The sequence below is a fragment of the Phallusia mammillata genome, chromosome 7 (assembly GCF_965637545.1).
Source record: "Phallusia mammillata chromosome 7, kaPhaMamm4.hap1.1, whole genome shotgun sequence".
Lineage (NCBI taxonomy): Eukaryota > Metazoa > Chordata > Ascidiacea > Phlebobranchia > Ascidiidae > Phallusia > Phallusia mammillata.
This window is the reverse complement of record NC_137258.1, coordinates 20056550-20074096: the sequence shown is the minus strand read 5'-3', so window position 1 is coordinate 20074096 and position 17547 is coordinate 20056550. Positions and strand designations below refer to the sequence as shown.

The 17547-nt window shown below is 40.6% G+C and overlaps 1 protein-coding gene across 5 annotated transcripts in view; it reads left to right on the top strand.

Moving 5' to 3' along the window:
- Nucleotides 1-17547, top strand: part of LOC145237721 (uncharacterized) — a 52378-nt gene that overhangs the window by 27922 nt on the left and 6909 nt on the right. For 4 of the 5 annotated variants that reach the window (XM_080100690.1, XM_080100687.1, XM_080100691.1 and 1 more), the window contains exons 4-6: nt 14587-14709; nt 15498-15771; nt 16392-16610. In XM_080100690.1, coding sequence (XP_079956816.1) covers nt 14587-14709; nt 15498-15771; nt 16392-16610 — 616 coding nt within the window. Of the gene's footprint in view, nt 1-7699; nt 8696-14586; nt 14710-15497; nt 15772-16391; nt 16611-17547 lie in introns of those variants that run through there. The other variant, XM_080100688.1, reaches the window with a different exon arrangement.

The following is a 17547-nucleotide window of genomic DNA, read 5'->3' as shown; positions in this document are numbered from 1 at the left end:
TTACATTGGTTAAACGCTTAGTTTCAAAAAATCTTTTGATGCTGTTGAAAATCCCGTTTGCAACTTTAACATTTTTTGGGCAACAATGTTATACGCTTACCTCAAGACATCTTTAAACTGTATTCAACGATAGATTTCCAAGTGTGCCTTGAAATATGCATTCTTGCGTCATGTTTCGAGGCTTTTTGATGTTAGGGTGTGCATAACAACGCTTTGATCTCACTTTTAAAGCTATTTCGTACGAAAAGCAGTTACATCCCACACGATGAAGTTGCAAAAAGTTGTTTCCTTTTATTTTCCTATATTCTAGCTTTAACAGTTTGCCTCAAAAAATGATACGTCGTTCATGAGCCGCTTAAGCGTTTGATAAACGATGGTCTTTAAACCATTACCTGAATCCTATGACTATTTTGATACGCTACTTTCATTACAAATACATTAAAATCACAACATCAAAGAACCAATCCCGTATAGTTTTTAGTCAGATGAAATCTTTGTCTGGCGCAATGTTGTGTTGAAAAGAACTTGGCCTTGGCAATGTCTCTTTCTTGTGGCGCAATATCACGTTTTGGCGTCGGGGTCTTTTCGTGTTTCATCCAGGCTTAAGTCGTTCAACGGTAATCCGAGGAATTGGGAATATCTCTTTAATTTTGTTACGACTGTTGTGGCGAGGGTAGGGTATGGAATAACAGGAATAAGACAGCAAGCAGTTCCTATCGAACACGTTGAATCACAATGGTACTCTCCTACTTGAAAAAAGCATTACACAATTTTACCAATTGTAACGATATGCTGCCCAATAATTAAAGAAGTTTGGTTCTATCGCCATGTTAACCATTATATTGCGCTTGCAAGTCTTTTGTTTTGATCATCATTAAACAAAGCCGTTGGCCCCCAAAGCCTTGTACTTCATGCTACATACGCCGACGAATAACTCACACAATATTGGACTGTAAATTATTTCCAGCGCTGGAGAAACTGCCGATGATCGATGTTCAAATATCGCGCATACTTTGCGGCTATGTTCAAAGTTATTTGGCCCTTCATTGTTCCCTAACCGCTGTATGTTGAAGGCATTGTAGCGTTCCGTGTTCTAGCGTTGATTTCGACCAAATTCCGACGAGCCAGCGCCCCAAAACGCAGCTGTGTCCTTGGGATATTGAAACGGCTGATATTTCGCTTTTTGAAGCTGTTTTTACTCCGTGTGGAGCTTATTGTGCAAGCTAGAGGTTAGCGAATAAATTCTGTGTACCAAGCAGTTTGCGGGCCAGACATAAATAGATCGAAACTAGTCATTAAATTGCGCAACGTTGTGTAAAGTTGGACCGGCAAATTTAAGCCAATAACATCACTCAAGGCCAAAGTTTTCTTTCGGCAAATTGGCGTTGCCTGAAGACCAAATTAAAACTACAAAATCTAGAACGTATTTTTTTATTATTTAGAACCTAAAACATAAAATCTAGAACGAAATTCGTTTGATCTAGAACCGACAACGCAAGATCTAGAACGGAAAATGTTTGATCTAGAGCCGTAAACAAAATCTAGAACGGAATTTATTTGATCTAGAACCGAAAACATAAAATCTAGAACAAACGGGATTCGTTTGAATTAGAATAAAAGGCATGAAATCTTTAACAGAATTCATTTGATCTAGAACCAAAAATATGAAAACTATGACGAAATTCGTTTGATGTAGAACCGAAAATTTAAAATATTAAACGAAATTAGTACAAACCAGAACCGAAAACAGACGGGATTCAAAATTGTACAAAATCTAGAACAGATTCGTTTACACTTGCTAATAGATGTTCTCAAATCCTCACGCAATAGTTAATAAGCCCTTATTTAAGTCCTTCAAATACCTGACACCGTATTTTACCGCGATGCACACAAGGTTCCACGAATTGATGCTTAAGGTCATTTGTTCTGACCTCTAGAGAGGTTAACACGTAAAGGTCTCGCAGTGTAGGTTTGACCCCGAAGGATAACATTGATCTCGAAGCCAAATCCCTCGTTCTGAGCTTGCTACTTGGAACGCTTCTCACGGGCTACGCCCAACTTGGCTCGGCCCAACCTGTTATTACTTCCAAATTGAGCTATGCCTTTTGGCCCTAGGTTACCGTGCTGGCATCGTCATGGGATCAAAATTCGTGTCTTTTTATCTAGTTGTCATAGTGTTTTGTAAGTCGGTTATGTGTTAAGCGCTAATACCATGGTAATCCAATTGTTTTCAAAAGCGAATAACAAACATACTACACAACATACATCTTAAAAATGACTTAATGTGCGCCTGAAAAAAGTGTGTGTGAAGTGTTTAAACAGCCCAAATCTTCTACACGTCAAAATCCAACAGTAAAAGATTTGCACGAAACAATATATAGCTGAAGGTTTCTTTTCCCAACTCAAGAACTCAATCGCATCACCTAAATCCCATCAGCGGTAGTTGTTTGTCCGACGTAGTTTGTGTACGCAATGGCGGAAAAAGTGGCAAACAATTGGAAGAGCAAACAAACGCCCTGTTTGTTCGTTCATAGTAGCGGATAAACTCCAATTTGTCCAATTTGACGATAGTGATGTTCAACAACACCAGCCGTCCGCCGATGACCCATCGTTGATCCAGCGATTCTCGTCACCTTTGGCAAACACTTATGTCACGTGACTTTGCCATTGTTCCAAATGTTTGTTTAGTCGCGGTAGACTTTCTCTCGAACGTGCCTCGGTGATCAGCGAGTCGCCGTTGTTAATTTTCGATTTTTCGGCCTTGTGTTTGAGCTTGAACCGCCATTTACCCATGCAGACTGTGTATATTGGCTGTCAAGTACTGCGTTTGGCCTTGGAAGGGGAGCACTTGTCAGCTTATGGTTCGAGGGTTAAAAAAAATCGTAAAATGTGCGTATTTTTCACCCTTGTGTGTGATTTAATTGAAAACTGTTTTTTGTCAAAGGTTTTTATTCAAACCTTTTCCTTATCATTTCCAATTGTGTATCCAAAGCCTTGAGTATAGCGTAAGCTAACATTAGCAAAAATTGTGATATGCTTAAAAATGCACTCAACAAAAGTGACTAGAAAAAAATCAAAATAAAGCCTCAAATAATTCAAAACATTACATTAAAGTATTAAAAGGTGCTTACAATCTTTACAAAGACGCCTGCTTTTACGAAACCACATGAAAACTGATAAAAATGCATTAAATCAGTTTCGGTTACCTCCTAACCGTTAGCCGGTAAAATCTCGCAGGTGGCTGCTTTGAATTTGCGAGACCCCATTCTTTCACTGTGTGTGGCGCGGAAGTCTGAACACACTTTGGCCACAAATGCATATTATGGGCGATAAGGCATCGATAGGCGCAGACAAGTTTGTGAATTCTCGAGATAAGGCTTCCTTCCAAATTGCAGTATGAGCTTGTTAGTGAATGCCGCACTGCCGAAATCAGAATAGTTTGCAACGTATTTTGCTTTTTGTGGTTTATTTGTTTGACAATTTGATAGACGTGCTGGTAAGCGACCTTAAGGCTAATTGGGTCCGAGATTAAAATATGTATGAGTTTGAAACCTATAAAACATGTGGTAATCGTTTAAAGTTTAAAACTATAAACTTTAAACCACTGGTTGTTAACCTTTGGGAACGGAAAATTACATATCATTTTTTTTTATTTCCATGACGTCATCTTTCTGTGACGTCATACTTTTGAAAAGAGGGTAAATGAAATTCATCTGGTAGTTCTTGGGGGTGAAAAACATAAAACCCTTTACGAACTGGTTTAGGTAGGCCGAAAAGAGAAACAATATTGCATACATTTCTAAATTTGTGCTAATCCATAGTTTTTCGCCAAAACGCGTTATTCGACAGTTTAGAATTGGCTCGTTGCTCGCCATCACATCGAGTGTCATTCACACAAAACCAAGGGCCATTAACTTGGCCTTCAACCACCTATCATAACCCCGATGCCGAATTATGGAAAACACCGTTACGTAATCCAGCCGTGTAAACGAATCCTGTTTACAGCGCTAATCCAACTAAAACCAAGTTTTGGCATAAAAAAAACAAGTTGCAAAGGCCTACCGTAACCTCTAGTCTTGTCCTGTTTACCGGAATTTCGCCAATCGAGCGTGTGAATCTAAATCATTGGGGACTAACAGAGCCCCTGAGGTCAATGTTGTAATGCAGATGCCACTAAAATACCGCAACTGATTCATACGCGCTAGGCTAGGCCTGCGGAATGCTTGGAATTCGATTGTTGGTTTACGAAAGATTTCACGTCGCTACTTCTATATGTAACTATGCCCCCAGTTTGAAGGCGGGCATAATACACAAGCATCAATAATGGTTTACCTTTTTCCCGGGAATCGCGGGATTTGGTGAAATGATTTACCACAGGTGTAGGCCATCGAAAAAGTGGGGACAATTGATGACGCAAATTCAACGGAAGCTTTGAGAGCAAGCTTTGTAGACTCAATTACTCATGACTCGACGCTACATAAACGAGATATAGCGGCGTTTGCTTAAGTCCAAAACCAACGCATCGTCCATTGTTTCCAGGCAACACCCAGAAAGTGGTGAAAGCCGTTTGTGACATGAAATGTTCGGACTCATTTCGTTCATTGTTATTTCACATAAAAATGCTTTATATTTCCAAGACATGCTGCTGTTGTTTGGTTTTGTGATTTTTGTTCCTGCCGTTCCTGTTTACATATGTATTCTCACGGTCTTATAAAAACTTGCATAACAGCCGTTGGTGTCGCTCAGCAAAGGTTGAAACTCTAATCAAATCTCAAAACAAGGTGTAAACAACGGAAAATTGGGTTTAAAAAAAGCTTTGTTTCACAGCCCAGAACTGATACACAATATCTTTTTTACTTTTTATGGACAAAGAAATTTTGCTGTCGCCCCACGTACATATTTTGAAACCAAGAAGTACTTTTAGATGACAAGACTTTGATGTGGTTTTAAATACATGGCGACGTTTGTTTTTTCTATATCTTAAATGGAAATTAGGGTATTTAGAAAGAATAAGACCAATAACGTCATTATAACGAGTGGTAAGACCCGACTATTGCTCGAAAGGTCTCTGTTAAATTTTGACGAATTTACGACCGGAAAATCAGGGACAATAAAGTTACATCAGCAAACCATTCATGACCTTTTCCTAGTTCCAGCTACCTCGTTAACTTTGGGGTTGCGATATCATTACCCAAATAACTACCTGTATTTAATTTTTATATTCCAACAAGGCAAAGTTCACTAAACCCGCCTGGTGTACAACTACCTGGGTTTAACGGTCTTTGTTTTTGCTGTTGTTGCATTTAAACTTTGAAATTGGGTTCGTTTGGAATGAAATTTCTTTTGAAGGTTCCTTTTTGCAAAATATGGAAGTTTAGATCCTTGGTATGTTTGTAAAATACAAATTGGGTGACTGTTTGACAGTTTATCAAAGATTAAACAAGGCAATGGCGTTTTCGTTCAAGCAATTTTTTTTAACAATTTCAATCATGGTAAAATATGTTTGACGCAATGTAGGTTTTCTGATTTCAATTTTATTTTTGAAATTCAAGAAAATCGATTAAAATTTGCAGACATTAAACAAATTGTTTCTCTTCTAAATCAGATTCAATGTCGGTTTTAGTGGTTGTCCTCGATTCATAGACAGTGTACGCGTGCGTTCGACGACAATATTTGTTTTGTCTGTTTACTGCGTTTATCGCAGGTCCTGATTGGAATTTAATTAACGACCGCGTGATTCCTTTACTCGACAAATTGCGCTGACTTCTCGACAAATTGTTGCCGTCACCATGGAGACGTATATCATCTTTACAGCTGTTACTGTAAAAACCGTTGAATCACATTAGTACCAAAATATACATTGACATTTGGATATAAATTGTTCACATAGTTTTGGTTCAAATATTTGGCCCTTATATCCAGAACCGACCGGCCGGTTTTGCCTAGTTTTTACATTTTAGATTCAGTTTGCATACTTTTTATTCATACTCATTGGTGCAAACGTTCGTCAAATGACAATGCTTTGAATAGATACCGTATAGATATAGTGAGGTGTGTGCAACACAAAATGATGTGACTTTGTTAAACTAATCAAGTGCCGTTCTTATTATGGTTATTTTTGTGCTATTTCCATCTGTCTGAAGGTTTTTGAGATACCTGTTCAACAAAACAAGCGTCAAATCATTACACAGTTTTTTTGTGACTTTGTTAATGCCAAACGGAGTAAGAGCCTTCTTGGTTTTATTTAATATGTCATGTCCGTAAATCATCCCGTCACAGCGTTCACGTGCGACCCAGTTGCGTGTAGATGCAGGTGTCATCGGTGACACGACTGAAATGCCATCCAAGCCTCTTCGACAGGCAATTCCAGGGAAATTTACAACTAGCAATTGAGAGAACGATCACTGCTCGTTACCAGTTCTCGCCGTTTTATCGATTCTTGGCGCTTAACCTCGATTACCAATTGCCGGCTCCACTCGTCAAGGCACCAGCAAAAGCAGCCGTCTCGCGCTAATTTTGCCCGAATTGATTTGACACTTTTACGACCCAGCACCTTCTGTTGTTCGCGAACGGGCCGAGTCTGTTTCAAACACTTCGAAACGGAATGCGCAAATCTGTCGGCGAGTGCACGCAAACCGATGAAAGACGCAGTAAATAAGGGCGTGAAAATCCTCCAGCTTCCGACGCGAGTTTTGCCTTGACCTAGGGCTGTGACGTAACACACTCTGCCGGGAGCGCCGAGCATCGCCGAGATAAATTACTGGCATAGCGACGGCTGGTATGTTGCTGTATGCGGCACCTGTGTTTGCGTTTGCGCTCTTGTAAGTGTTTGAGTCGAATTCGCGGTTTGAGCTCGTGTGAAAGACTTGTTGAATAACTAGTTTGCAGTTAGATATAGAAGCTACACCAGGGTTTAAACTTGACTTTTGGATTGCTAGAAGACTTCAAATATTCCAGTGGCATCTTTAACTGAAATCTAGCCATTATGATCTTTTACTTAAGATTTCATTTTGTAAACGAAAGAAAAGCCGGTCTTACTTCGCATTGCTGTTAAGCCTTATGTTTGCCTTACTTAAAACTGTGTTGAATGCTAATATTTTGGTTCTCAAATGTGAGTTAAGAACACCCAACCTTAGGTTATACCTTTTCCTGAGATGTCAATGTGTAAACGAAAGAAAGGCCGGTATTACTTCGCATTGCTGTTTATGCTTGACTTATTCTCAATTTACGTGTATTGTACAGTACAGTCAGAGGGAAGTAGAAAGCATGTTTAGGTTCAGGCGAAAGGCGGCTGATTTCAATACAATGGTCTATGTACACAAACACGTTCAACAACACGCGTCCATCCACGTGCTTTCAGTCGCGTCGGTTTCAACCTGTGTTGACGTGCAATGGCGTGGATCGCTCCTTCGGCTGGCTCGAAACCCGCTCGGCCGTGGCTCAAGGACGTGCAGATTACACCGGGATTCGCGCGTAACGAGTGTAATTAAGCGCTGCGCAGGATTGTGAGAGAGCGCGCTTGCGTGTTTACCTTGCGCCTTGTTCGCCAATCACTCCACCGACTTGCGAAGAAGTGACGAGTGACGCCTCGATTTCGATGGAAAGAAAGTTTCAGTTCGAACTGCCGCCGTCGCCGCCGGTTGACCAGGACAAAAAGCCGCGTTTGTTTTGTCTGACACGCCAGTGGAAAGGTGCCCGCCTGGGTCAGCTGTAGAGCAGTGCAGTACAGTACTGAACACGTTTGGGTCAACGCAGTGCTGTCTGTCAGTTTTGCGTTACTCAGTTTAGTGCTGTTGTGTAAGGAAGGGCCAAAACTGCAAACGTTCTGTTTGGTCGAACACCAAACTTTCGAACCCTAGTTTCGTATGTTAGCTGTGCATGAATAGGGACATTGAATGCGTGCAACGATCACCGAGTACTCGGGTTCTGACTCGGCTCGGCCCATCCCTACTGTTTTGTGGAGAGTGGTTACTTATGTATGGTTAGTCAAATAAAGGTTTCGAATTTCTCATTTTTGTAGCCATAAGGTTAGCGATGGGTGCCGTATGTAGCAGCATGTGCCATTGTCCTGAATGTCACGAGCACTGCTGTAAACGAGGCTCGTCCCTTCGCAAGCATAGGGACTCGCTTGAATCTCTATCTGACTCTTATGAGGCTGAACCTGTTAGCAGAAAAGTGATTGACACCTATATTGAACCTCGCCCAAGAAATCCGCCTCTACTACAGCAAGCTCCCAACCCAAGGACTATTCCATTGCAACTTGCTGATCAGTATGACTCCCAGGACGAGTACGGTGATATTTCTGAAGCTGGCTGTCGGAGATCTTGTATATGCCCAGCTCGGTTTACTAGACGAGGCTCTAGCGCAAATCGCCTATCCTCTGGCCGCATATCAGTAAACTCTGAATGCCGTCGTGGCTACGAACCAGCCCCAAGTCGGTCTGTGAGTGCCGGCCGCAAATTGAGCCCTCCGTTCCCGTCGGTGGATGCGCTCGCTCGCGGTCTCGGTGGGAACCCGCCTAGACGAAACAATGGAAATGATTTAGTATATGTTAAGCCTAGTCTGGCAAGTTGTACAGCAAATATTGTTTCAAGCCAGAAACCAAGCCAAAGCGAGTTTCCTTTGTGGCGCGATTCGAAGAAAAGCAGTATAAAAAGCAGTTCGTCACAATATAAGGCACCTGTTATCTCAATTGGTAAGTTACTGCTCTTATATGTTCTAACAATACGCAGTTAAACAAAACACTGCGCTACACAGCTTTAAAAGGTCCGACAAACATGACCCTTTATTAGGAAATTGTGTTTAAACTTCAAAACTATGTGGAATGGCTGAATGCTAGTGATTTGGTTCTCAAATGTAGGTAAACACCGCCCAAGCTTAGATAATACCGTATTGACTTATGACTGTACATTACTTCGTGGAAAATAATTAGTACCTACATAGTATGCTTTAAAATAGTTATATCCAGCTGTGTCTGAAATAGGAGAATTTTGGGTAATAATAAAGCACATAGGGGTACTTGAATTTAAAACATGTAAACTTGCTTGCCAACTATGAAAGCATAACAGTAGCTAGCGACATCGGGTATTTCCCAACCAATTTCGCAGCACGGAGATGCGCAAGAGTGGCACTTTTCAGAATTACGACTCGCCTCTTTGTCGCTATGGCAACGAGGCTGCGCTGTTTTGGGTCGGAAACTGAGATGCCATGGGATCGCGCTTAAAACCTGCGCGTAAGTGTATATTGGCATTAGTGCAGGAAGCGCCAACTTAACACTAGTTACGGCGAGCTGACAGTTCGTGTCAGAGTTGAAACAATACAAAATGTGTGGCTCCCACCTTCATCACAACCGTAAAACCCACATAGCAACATTAAGTAGCCATATACAAGCTGTTGTCAGGCATAATATCAACCTTATAGTTATAGAGCTCTTCTGGCAATTCTGTTTTAGACAGACGTTTCGATGTCCTATACAAGTCGCCTTCATCAGGGTAAATAACCCTAAACGCATCGCGTTGCAAAGTGCTTGCGTTTAATTCTTTTTTTATATTGTATCGTGCACTTTACTACGCGCATTCAGTGTTTTTTCCTAACGAAGGCGATCTGTTTAGGACGTCAAAACGTCGTTACAAAAATACGATTGCAAGAAGAGCTCTAAAACGTTTAAGTTAGCAACAAGGCTAAAACGTATCTTTGGTGCTACATTAAAGGCCATTAGACGTTTAAAATCAAATCGAAAAGCATTTTATCGCTTATCGTCTATTTCTAAACGCAGTCGTTTCACGGGTCGCTTAGTAATAACCAAACGCCATTTCAAGTTAGAAGCGCTATTTCAGTGGAAACGGGACCTTTCGCTTCTAAACGATGTCGTTGACCTTGTGAACACGCCAACTGCTTCACGTGAAAATGTCGGCCTACAATCAATACACGAACGACGGTCGTTTGTGACTGGCCATAAAACCCTTACAAATCCGAGCACAGCGTTTTCACTGCTGAATAGTTGTGGTTCTTCGACCAGAAGTTGGGCTCTTGGCGTTCTGATTACTTTATAGATAACGTACCCACAGCCCAAGGTGGCTTTCTTGCCGTTACTAGGTGCTGGAAATCTGCCAACGCGGTTTGTTGAGCGGTTACGTGGATTTGTTTTCGCTTTTAACAAGCCCCTTTGCGTTCAGTAGAATGGTTGTGGGGCTTTGGTCTTCAAAAATTTTGCTTGGCTTCGTATTTGTTTGCGGTAAAGCCCAAGGTACAAAATACTATGTTAAATAAGGACTAGCGCCAGTTTTAAAGTAGTTTATACGGCTAAATTGGATGCAAATAAGATTACACTATGAATCCTATCAGTAGGTCTGTTGTCTTTGGTCTTCAAAAACCTTGCTTATGGCTTATGTGTGTTTGAGGTAAAGTCGAAGGTGCAAAATGCTGTGTCAAATTGAAAAAGTAGAAAGTAGATTTCGGTTCAAATGGCTGAATTGAATGTCAAAAAAATTACACTACAAGCGCTGGCCATTTTTACCATTAGGTACAGTAGGTCTGTTGTCACCCTTTGGTCTTTTAAGATCGTCTTATAACTTGGTATTTGTTTGTGATCAGTACTTGTCGAAAACTTGTCGAAACGTAGTTATGCTCTACACAAACATAATGGCTCTGATTTTTTTGCTCAGATTATTCAAAACCGTGAATAGTGTACCTATGTTTGTGATCAGATTCAAAACGCTGTTTTACATAAGAGATATCTCCAGTTTTGAAGTAGATTTCGGTCCATATGGCTGAATTGGAAGCAAAAAAAGATTACACCATAAACGCTATCCATTTTTCACCTAAGGTACAGTAGGTTTGTTGTCACGCTTTGGTGTTTTAAAATCGTCCCATAACTTGGTATTTGTTTGCAGTGAATTCCAAAACGCTGTGTTAAGTAAGGGGTTCTTGCAGTTTTAAAGTAGGTTTCGAATCATATGGCTGAATTGGACAAAAAAAAACATTACACCCCAAGTGCCAGGCCATTTTCACTGAAAAAATCATTTGCTGGCGCGACACCACTCCGCCCTGGCGAGGCCCGTTCATTGTTCTAATGTTTACGGTGCAAAGAGGCGGCCCTGCGATTACTAGTGCTGATGGATGATGGCATCCACGCCACACCGACCTAACTAGCCGGATTGCCGGGGAGAGGTGATCCACTTAAATCGAACGTAGTGTAAATAATTCGCCATTGCGAGTCGCAGGTGCTTGCCACTATACATGTGTGTGTGGTAAAGCATCCAAGTCAAACTCCTTCACACCTTTCAAAGCTGGCCAGTGTTTTGGGTGTGAGTAATATTTCTCACCACTGCAATGCTAAAACGTTTTCTCCATGCCTCGTACGTGTTGATATAAAACATATATCATCCCACGTAATGCTGCGATTACCAGGCGTTGGCAACAGCACTTAACTGACACAGGCACTGCACGTATTGTTTTCAGTCAGCCACCAGGTGGAAGGTACTGGAAAACGTATCATGGCGTGTTGTACTCCAAAACAACAGCCTTGAACAGTTTACAAAACTAACTGTGCCTTTATGTTAACTAGCCTGGGTTTGTTGGTAAACGTTACGTGTTTACACAAAGTTACAAGGTCAGCAGCTTTAAGCTGACTCGGCATCTTGTTGATGTCGTGACCACCTACGAAGGTTCGAGACCTTTGAAAGTGCCTCTGTCTAATTTGTCACCCAAGAAATCAGATGCTGATATCGTCGTTTTGTTTTTGGCCTTGATTTAGTAAAACGACGCGCCAGCTCCGCCCATTATAATCCTAACATACCTGTGTGCCCTTGGCTCCACTCAATGCTCTGATCTTCCTAGAAAACGCGGAGAAACGCCTTGTGGCAGATTAAAAGCCGATTTGTTACACAGCGAAAAACAGTTGGATTAAAGCTACGTCGCTATATTGCTTTTTTGTTTTGTCATCACAACTGTTCAATCGAAATCAACCTTACCATCGCTAGCTTTTTTTCCAGTAACCAAATGGCCAATTGCGTCATAATACACCGATCACGTGATCCAGTAAGGACACTTGATAGGACAATTCCCGGTTGCCTTTTGTTCAGCCTCGAAGGGCCTTAGCTTCCTTTGCTACGAAGCCACCATTGGGAGTAGAACTAAAATGCATCCTTGTCGGCACTAGGGCAATTTCTTAACTGATAAGACAAGTGCTGACGAACTTCAGGGCTTCAAATGCTTTAGTGAAGGGCATCCGTAGACTATTTTAGGCTCAATGTGGTCCGGTGGGTCGCTTTGCCTTTTATCAAAGTCTTCGTTTTATGAAGTAGCGACAGTAGCTGTTTACTCTCATTAGGTCTGTGTCTCTACGCTTGAAAGAGGTCAGGCTTTTTCTGATGCGTTTTAGTCCTATTTGAGCTTTGTAAACAGTACTGAAAACGGTATTGATATCGGAAAAATATTGTTGTGCAAAGATTTGGATACTTCAGACATAGGTAATGTTGCTTTAATTATCTATAGCACAGTATGATATTGCTAAGTTGCATTTGTGATTTAGATTACAGATATATCATGGATAGTGATTAATACCTTACAGTTGTAATTTCCAGCTATTTAGACGTACTGTGAATGACACCATTAGCCACTTGGCGAAATAGAAAACGAATGTAATCCGATTAACATTGTTCAGATCGCGAGAAACTTCCGTAATACGAGCTCACTTGAATTAGTTACTTTGAGTGAATGTATTGTGACAGTAACTACTGTCAATGTAACTTCTTCAGCGTATTGTTTATCCATTACCTTAATGCCAACGTGACCAGACTGGCCCGAAAGACATAGGCATGTTGGTCGAATTTTCGCTAGTGTAACGTTTCAATACAGTTTGGCAAGGTAAAAGAGCTAAAAGTGCAAGCAGTTTATCATATAAATCAATTACCGAAAATTTGACTATGGACTGGAATGAACTAAGGTGGATATCTTATTATTTTATCTTTACATTTGCATATATGAAGGTAGAAGCCATATAATATACATTCCGTCAGTTGGGTTTTAGAACTAATTCAGTCGTCTTTGTATGTCAATGAATGAACATGTCATTCATAAGTGGGAAGTCGCCAAAACCGACCTTTTGTTGGCATTGCGCTTTGGATGAACCAGTGCTAAAGGAAGCGTATGAACCGGTCGTGTTACATTTGATACTTCCCGTGTACAGCATGCCTTTATACACCCTCTGTGTCTACATTTATAACGTTAACTAACGATAAACGAGACAGCTTTGGTCTAAATTGATCAGTTTTGTCATAATGGTTTCAACATTGTGTTATATGGGACTATAAAGTGTCTTAACATTTTAATTAAAGTGGCTTAACACATAATTATGGTAAATTATGTAGAAAAAGTTTAAAATGATTATATTCACTACTTTGCTTTCTAGGAATTTGTGTAGGCGAAGGAACAGCGTACAGGACCCTGAAAATGTATATTTTTAGCGATTGTTAAAACATTTATCATTGTCAGTTAATTTTATCTAATCCAGTATATTAACGTGGGAAATTAGGACAAAGCAGATGCAGCTCGTTTATATATTCCTGTCCCCAAACACAATTACACGTAAATTAAATATACATCGTAGATGCGGTATGAGATAGCGTCTGCCGTCGACCTTACGCCAAATCTACTGTTAGTTTGCGGGCGCAATAATCAACATAAAATAGTTTAGTAAACAAACAAAGCACTATGGCCGCTGGCAATTAGTTCCCGACTCTTGCACTCGAACGGCTATTGGAAGGCGAGATTAGACGGGGTTGTGTATTTTTCGCGACGGTTCACACGCGCTCCTTCCCTCGCCGCTTGGAGTTAATTAATTCTGGCGTCAAGCGTTGTGTCCGTTTCGAGTCAAATCCGGTATTACTCAAGTGATTATCCTCCGTCGAGCTGCTATGCATCGCAATAGGCCCTTCTCTCCCTTTTGGCGTCGCGTATAGTGCTCGAATTGCTGGATTGATGAGATGTGAATAGTAAGACTGCTAGTAAAATGCGAAGCAATTGATTGTATTGTTGAGGTGTTGTTATGCAGGTACTTAAGGCAATTCATTGGGTTTGACTACCCAATGACATGTTTGTTTAAGTGTGCTTTTGTTTTCATGGTTTAAATTGAAACCCATAGTCAGGAAAATCGTAAACAAGCTGCTTTTACTGATTATCTCTAGACATAAGCGTAAAATTTATAAAAGCATGTATTTGGAAATGATTGTTTTTCTCTTAGTTCGTAACTAAGGAGCACAAATGTGTTTTTAAACTTGCTGCCTAGACTTCGTTTCTTTGCCTGGTACGGATTATGTTTATCATGACTTGTTTGTTTGTTTCATTTTTATCCTCGGTGAACGGGCAACGCCTGAATGCGTTATGCTCGCAATGAGTCCGCCGTCGAGCTGCCTGTTTTTATTGCAAGTTCGTTTTTATCGCCACTTAAGTTTCTTGCTAATGAAAACACAAGCGAATGGTACAAATGCATATAATATATAAACTGCCTTCATTTAACTCAACTACACTATTTTTATTTTGTAACAAAAGGAGTTGGTTTCTAAACCCAATATTTTTACTTAACAGGCAGCGACGGGCAAAAGATGGCAAATAATCACGAATCGTATCTCCTATCAGCCAACACGCAAACCGATATGGAGGACTGGGTCAAGGTCATACGCAGGGTCATACTATCACCTTTTGGTGGAGGTAAGTTGAATTCAAAGGTCTTTGTTTTGAACTGAGAGTTTAAGCTGCAACTGGCCACAGAACGAACTTAATACGACCGATTGAAAGTGCCTTGTGCGTGGGATTCTTAGGCCCTACGGTTTTAGGCGACATTTTTGAAATTGCTGTAGAATTGGTCATGCGTCTTATGGTGTGCTGCGGCGTTTTGTTGCAGACTGAGTGCGCAGAGCGGGTTCTCGCATGTGAAAAATCCTGGAATGTCCCCTGAAAGCTCACACACTCGAAACAGAAATAGGTCATTATGCGGTAAACCAACCGCTAAAAATACGCAATGAGGCTTCAAAAGTGACTTGCCAGTTTTGCTTGATAAAAATGTACTATTTTAGGGTTGTGGTATTTAACCATTTAAAGTTTGCAATGGAAACAGACTTATTCGACATAAATTGGCTAAATGAAATTTCGACAGTTATAACACGTAAACAAGTACCAAAAAGTAACAAACAATTGGTTTAAACGTCCACGCATGAAAAATAGGCCGTATCAATGCACAGAGTTGTAAGTGGGGCTGAAATTGAGGCCTAAACCCGTTTTAAAAGCCGGTTGGGTCCAAAAGTTTATAAAAATGCAGCAAAAATGATGCCCAGTGTAAAGTCAGGCCCGAATCAAGGTCATTTTATTAAAACTCAAGGCCGAACCCGACCCGAAAAGACCGGCCCGACTTACAGGTCTAACATTACATGCAAATGCTACCAGTGTGAAAATTTGTGCTCAAAACAACAATCTAGCAACATCTCTTTGCACGTTTGCAGGCATATTTGGTCAACGACTGGACGAAACACTTCGTTATGACCGGCGTCTCGACCACTCGTCAGGTTGTGGCACAACATCAACGGGCGGCAAATCGGCAAAAAGCGGGGAATCTGAACGTCGTCAGGCGCCGATCATCGTTGAGAATTGCGTGGAGTTCATCCGGAATCACGGTGGACTGAAAGAGGAGGGTCTTTTCCGTCTTCCAGGTCACGCCAATGAGGTCAAGGACCTACAGGACGCGTACGACATGGGAGAGAGACCTGTGTTCCCACCGTGAGTCGCCGTTTTTTGTTGTGGTTGAGTTAGGTTTGTTATATTGATCAAGGGGACCAACGTGGTTGGTAAAGCTAATGTAACTTCAAAGGCTGGATATTAAACTTTGCGGCCTGAGTAACGGAAATAGATTTGGGAATTGGCAAATGTTACACATTGATATTTGGTATTACATCAAAGGCATACACGGATGATAAAAGACTTTTCGGCAAATATTTAAGCCACCTTCGTACCATTAATAGCTTAATGCTGAAAAATTATTTAAAATTTTGAATGTAATACAAACCTTCATTAGTGCAATATGGATTAACTTATAATCACCATAAAATTAGATCCACACCTAATTACTAAAGCCAAATTAGCCTAATTAAAAAAAAAACGTTTGTTTAACCGTATGTAATTCAACGTATTTACTACTGGTAAGCTTACAAAAATTGTTCTCTTAAAAAAAACTTCAAAAAAACGAAAAATCTTTTCATGTGTCCCTTGGTGGGAAGAATGTTTTGCAAATCAAAGCTTTTGTTAGGCGGACAATATAGCCACCCGCAGTCAAAACGTTGCTGTTTATCTATTTCTATCCAGTTGTAACAAAATTACTAACCACCATTTACTATTTTTAGGACCACTGATGTCCACACGGTGGCATCATTGCTCAAGGGTTACTTGCGTGAACTCCCTGAACCGATAATTCCGTACGAACGTTACGGGCCGCTAATCGCATCTGCCAAATCGTCGATGGCCGACGGAGGCGACGCGAGCGACACTAAGAAGCAAGATGAAATGAGAGTGATCAAAGAACAGCTAAATCTTCTTCCACAAGCCAACTTTGATCTGCTCAGGTTAGTATATATGTTAATGAAATGCCAGCATGCCAAAACACACTTGTAGCAGAGTTCAAAGTCGGGCCGGGCCTTTCGAGTCGGATTTGGGCTTTATTTTGAATAAAATAGCCTTGATTCGGGAGTGACCTTATCTGTGGCGTATTTGTGTCGCAATTTTTCCAACCTCGGTTCCTACTAGGGCTTTGTTTTTTGTGGGAGTTCGGCCTGCTTCGAGGTTAAAAAGTAGGCTTGGCGTAACTTAAATTTGGCTGCTTAAAATTGTGTTCTGTTAATGTTGGTATTATTCGAAAGATGCTCTGTAGGGGCTTTTTATCCAGAGACCGGACCTTCAATAATATTTATAGTCAACTCTTTTCTAGATACAAATAATACAAATCAAAAACTAGAAACGTAGAGGAAATTAAAACTTGGTTAGCTTGAAATCTTCACTTGCAATCTTATACTATTTGCCGTAAGAAACTATAAGAAGAGAATTAACATAATGTTTTTTGTGAATTGCGACGAACGCAGGCCATTTTAGACTATTGTTATCTATTATAATCGCCACCGTTTACAATCCGCCATTTTGTTCCTATACCTTACAGGTGTTCAAATACTATGTATAAAGTATGTTATTACGCAATCAAGTCGTAACAGTTAATGAAATTCTTGTGGTATAGGGGTTGTATAGCAAACAAAGCAATTCTCCTTTTCTATTTCGCCATTTCGAAGTCAGATATAATTTACATATTAATCGTATTACGTATTTGTTTTGCAACCTTTTAGGAATTGACTTCACTTTTAGGAATTTTATGGTAGAAATTCCCGGTAAAGTGAGTCAGCTCGTGAATTGTTTATTGTCTGTCCGCGTTTATTCACGGCTGTTTAACTTTGACTAAATAACGATTTCGAAATATTTATGAAAGCAAAACACCTGGGTACAGTTATCCTGCGA